At 32.5% G+C, this 4,736-nt stretch overlaps 1 protein-coding gene across 1 annotated transcript; it reads left to right on the top strand.

The window, feature by feature from the left end:
* The first annotated feature begins 2,890 nt into the window (after positions 1 to 2,890).
* On the top strand, positions 2,891 to 4,277 carry LOC108912464 (beta-glucosidase 44-like). The gene is made up of 4 exons (XM_023455575.1): positions 2,891 to 3,187; positions 3,339 to 3,476; positions 3,649 to 3,752; positions 4,089 to 4,277. Exons 1-4 carry the CDS (start codon positions 2,939 to 2,941, stop codon positions 4,213 to 4,215), a joined length of 618 nt encoding a protein of 205 aa, XP_023311343.1. The 5' UTR covers positions 2,891 to 2,938; the 3' UTR covers positions 4,216 to 4,277.
* Positions 4,278 to 4,736: the final 459 nt, after the last annotated feature.

Raw genomic sequence — 4,736 nt, forward strand, 5'->3', positions numbered from 1 at the left:
TCGCTATAAGCTACTCCCTACGTCCAATGTGTCAGAGCCAACTTCGACCACGTTTTTATTTGAACGCTCGTTATTAAGAATTCCACTAAAGAAGTACATGTAAGAGAATAATGGGGTGGAGATCCATCATGTAAATATTCACCGTAGTAGATCGGGAGGTCCATCATTAAGGAGAATCGATAAATAATTTTCTAAAAAATTCAAACACAAGTACTATTTGTTTGGTAATACAAAAAGTCTTATTAAAAAATTATTCACAGTGCCAGCCCAAACATTAATGGAGAGCCAACGATTAAAATTAGTACAATGGGCAGTATGAGAATTTTCAATAGCACAACTCTAGAAATAAAAAATTCCAATCGTCTTACTATAAACTTTTAGCAGGACTTGGTGTTGTTGAAAATTTGCTGGTAGCCAGTTGCAAAAGTCTTGTTGTAGCAGCACCTGCACTATTTGTCTATGAAACGGATACATATGTTCTTCTCTCAGTGCACACCAAACAACACTATAAGGAATACCAACTTGTCTAACAATTACACGTTCTATCTAATTTATAATTTTTCCCTCGGCCTATCTAAAGGACAATCGTAATCTCCATCACGTCCTTGAAGGGATTCGAGTGTTTTAAATCTTGACGCATTTGGTGCTTGGCGAAATGGAAAACGATTCGCGTATAATCCTTTTATTCGTACATTCACGGTAGGTATACCATATCCGCACCATGTCATAATTACTAATTTTTATCAAGCTACATTTTTAGCGAAGACTTTTCAAGGCTTGTCTCCGTTTAAAACAACATCTCCAAGTTAGTATGTTTATATTTTACTTGTTACGAAATCTCAATGTACAGTTGGCGCCACTCAAATGTGAACGGATTTTGGTTGTTATGGAAATTTCATCTGGATTTTATCGTAGTAAATCAAACTTTTCTTAGTGGCGTAACACATAGAGGGTATTCTGATGGATAAATTCGACCAAGGCATTGGCTTCCGCGTCACTGGAAACCTTCCCGACACCTTGCCTGATATATCTTTGTAATCTTTGTTCTTCTTGCCAGCGTTATTTAATATAAAATATACAACTCTTACTGACATTTCAATCAGCATCCACTTCACTAAAAGACCAATTATCTTCCAATTTAGCTACAGCCCTTGCTCTTTGCGCCTCAGTTAAATGCTCCTGCATATTTCACGTTACTTGTTTACATTTCATTATGTTTTGCTCTAAGTGACATATATATTTGACAACTATTGAATTTTACGACGACCATGATTGTCTAAATTACACGGTACAATATTGCCGTTCACATTTGGGTGGCGCCGACTGTACTTGACTGAACTTTGTCCATGGAGTTTTTTAAAAGCAAGTTTCTTCTACGTAACCAATCAACGTTAAAATTAAAAATACGTTTCTTCAATCGCTTATCTATAATTTATTCAGTGTTTCGTAATTTTAACAAAGATATTTGAGAAATAAATTGAAGGCCGGCTACATATAAGTGAAACTGTTACAGCCCAAGGAAATTAGACAAAAAAAGAGAAAACCGCGACAAAACTCCCTCCAAGCTGAATTTTTGCACAGATGTTTGAGGTGTCCCAAAACCTCAAAAATCACAACATGGCCAAGGCATTGAAGATCAAAGTTTTTTTGCAAATATCTCGGGTTTTATGCATCGGACATCCATAAGAACTCTTTTCGAGATATTTAAGGTAAAATTTCCAAAATTTCATCCCGAATATCTCGCTTCCTATGCATGAACGTCCATGAAGTCAATGTAAAAGTTGTAGAGAATTAAATGATATGCAAATCTGGTATATTCTGCAATTGCTGAAAAGGTTGCAACAACAGGTGTGGTTGCAGAAAAATCGGGCTTGAATGCTTCGAAGCTTACACCAATCTTGACCTTATGAGTGTCCGACGCATAGAACGCGAGATATTTGTAAAAAACTTTAAACTTCAATATCTTGGGTAGCCATGTTGTGATTTTTGTGATTTTTGCGGATTTGGGTTTGGGACACCTCATACAACGTCTGACTGGGATTTTAGATTCAATCCGCCAAACGAATCACTAATGCAAATATAAGGCAAATGATTTTAGTGAGCCTAATCCTTAGATGGAATTATTGACATATTATCCAGCAATTTTGAAGTAAGTACATTTATCTACTCCTATTAATTTCTATATTAATTATTCAACTGCTTTTGAGCAATTAATAGTATTAATAAACAAGTAGCGTGAGTTTTTATAGTGAGTTATTATAACTCACGCTGGGCTTCTACAATGATAATTCGGTATGTAAATAGTGTACGCAGTAAATTCTTGGAAATTTTTAAGCCGATAAATACGTTCCATTGGTGTAAAATGGAAAGAATTTTTAACAAGTGGAAAGGAATGAATAATTAAAAGATTTTAAAATTATTAAATTGCCAACGCCTCTCAGTAGGCGGAACTGTCAATTATTATCATTGAGGGGACTAATGTCATTTGATATTTTAACAAAATAATTTTGACGTTTTCAAATCAATTTCTAATAATAGTCCTAAAAAAGATGAATTTAGATAGCGAAGATGAGTTATTATGTACACCTCCAGAAATAAGAGAAGTAGCTAATAATGCAATACAGAATTTATTACCAGAAAAATCAAAAAACAAGTATAAAGGTGTATATAAAAATTTTCAAGATTGGTGTAGCAATAAAAACGTTAACTCGTTTACAGAAAATGTAGTCGTAGATAAAGTATAGTATTCAACTTGCGGTAATGGTCATAACTCACTTGATGAATTACAGCACTCGCCTGCGGCTCGTGCTGCAAACTTCATCTGCGTGAGTTATGACCTGCATTACCGCTCGTTAAATAATATACTATAATCGATCACATATCTTTTTAGTATGGATGGTACGCAAATGCTATTTATAACAGTGACTACCCAGAAATAATGAAGACCCGCATTGCAGAACGTAGTTTAGCTGAAGGCTTCAACCAGTCCCGTCTTCCAGCATTCACTGACGAAGAAATCTCCTACATTAGCGGCACTTTCGATTTCATGGGTCTCAATATGTATACTTCGTACCTAGTAGAAGCTATGGACGAAGTACCAATCGGAGAACCGAATTACAATTACGATTTAGGTACCAAAAGCTACCAATCAGATGATTGGGAGTCAAGCGCCGCTTCTTGGGTGAAGGTACTTTTTTCTTTAATAATGGATTACAAAAATTAAACAGTAAACTAATTACTTTTTTACATGACATAGGAGTAGATATTATTATTACTTTTATTAATATTCTTGTTCGTCTAACGTAATTCTAATGGGATGTTTTTCTTTATAAATCTAGCTTACTCCATGGGGAATGAGAAAAGTTTTAAACTGGTTGAAGGAGACATACAACGATCCAGCAATTATAATTACAGAGAATGGTCTCGCAGATGACGGTTCCACCTTAGAAGATGATCAGAGAGTCCGTTACTACAGGGTAATTATATTTATAGTGTATGCCTTGCCTTTAAAAATCGTAGAAAGTCGGTATTTTGCCTTCTTCTAATGCGTATTCAATAAATTATTTCTTTGTTTGATTGGATACAATTTAGCATATTTCATATAATCGCTTTAAATGTATTTTATCGACACTGATCAATTAATTGTAGGATTATCTCAGCAATGTAAGGAGTGCTATGGAAGATGGAGTGAATGTAATTGGCTACACTGCATGGAGTCTTATGGATAACTTCGAATGGTTACAGGGTTACACGTAAGTTGCTTGAAACATAACAAGTACAAATACTTCAAAACCATATAGTGTTTACAATTTGTCAATATTACAGACATAATTTGTAGTTAAAAACGCCTTAAATTAACAAAATTTCGAATATTTTTGTCAGTGCACTCGAAACCTTAGTGTTTACAATTCACTGTTGCTTCATTTATTTAAAATTTTACATTTCTCAGTGTTTATGTCAAATTTACAAAACAAAATACCACTTATTATATAAAACAACTGATTAAGATTAAAATTCTATTTAATTTCTGAAATAAGCAATATACATATAAATATGTTTATGCAATATAACTAATTTTCTTTTTTTAGGCAAAGATTCGGGCTCTTCTATGTAGATTTTGACAACATTAATAGGACTCGGACGCCCAAAACTTCTGTGTCTTACTATAAAAAAGTTGTCGAGACCCATTGCTTAGTAGACACTTGTGAGGAATAAACAAATAAATGTTTAGATATGTTATTTTGTAGTTACTTTCAAATAAAACTAAAAAAACAAAATATAGTTTTAATTAAAAAAGAATCCATCAATTATAAAATTTTATAAATGTTTGAAAGTATAAAACATTATATCTTTACATTATAGAAGATATATCTTTAAGTGATTAAAAATTCTTGGGAACATTTCAAAATATGAAAAAAAGCAAAAATAAAAATTTAATTAATTGAAGTAAAAATTGTATAAACAAAATTTCGTTTAATGGAAAGTAAAATATCATACAAGATAATAACATGCAAAACATATAATTAATGCGAATGATATATTCTTATTACGTTGGTTGTTATAGGTATTTAGTCCATACCGTATATATTTAAAAGAAAATATTAATTTAAAAATATATATAGTCAAAACATCAATTTAGCAGATTTAGTGTAAATCAGATCCGAAGCATTTTTGAAAAGTAATTCTTAACAGAAAGTAATGTTTTCTGAGGAGGCATATTTTCTGATTAACAACTT

The sequence above is a fragment of the Anoplophora glabripennis genome, unplaced genomic scaffold (assembly GCF_000390285.2).
Source record: "Anoplophora glabripennis isolate ALB-LARVAE unplaced genomic scaffold, Agla_2.0 scaffold785, whole genome shotgun sequence".
In the NCBI taxonomy this organism is placed as follows: Eukaryota; Metazoa; Arthropoda; class Insecta; order Coleoptera; family Cerambycidae; genus Anoplophora; species Anoplophora glabripennis.

Coding starts and splice junctions, on each gene's coding strand:
- LOC108912464 (XM_023455575.1), top strand. CDS start 2,939: ATGAAGACCCGCATTGCAGAACGTAGTTTAGCTGAAGGCTTCAACCAG. Junction 3,188..3,338: donor GCGCCGCTTCTTGGGTGAAG/GTACTTTTTTCT, acceptor TTATAAATCTAG/CTTACTCCATGGGGAATGAG. Junction 3,477..3,648: donor AGAGAGTCCGTTACTACAGG/GTAATTATATTT, acceptor AATTAATTGTAG/GATTATCTCAGCAATGTAAG.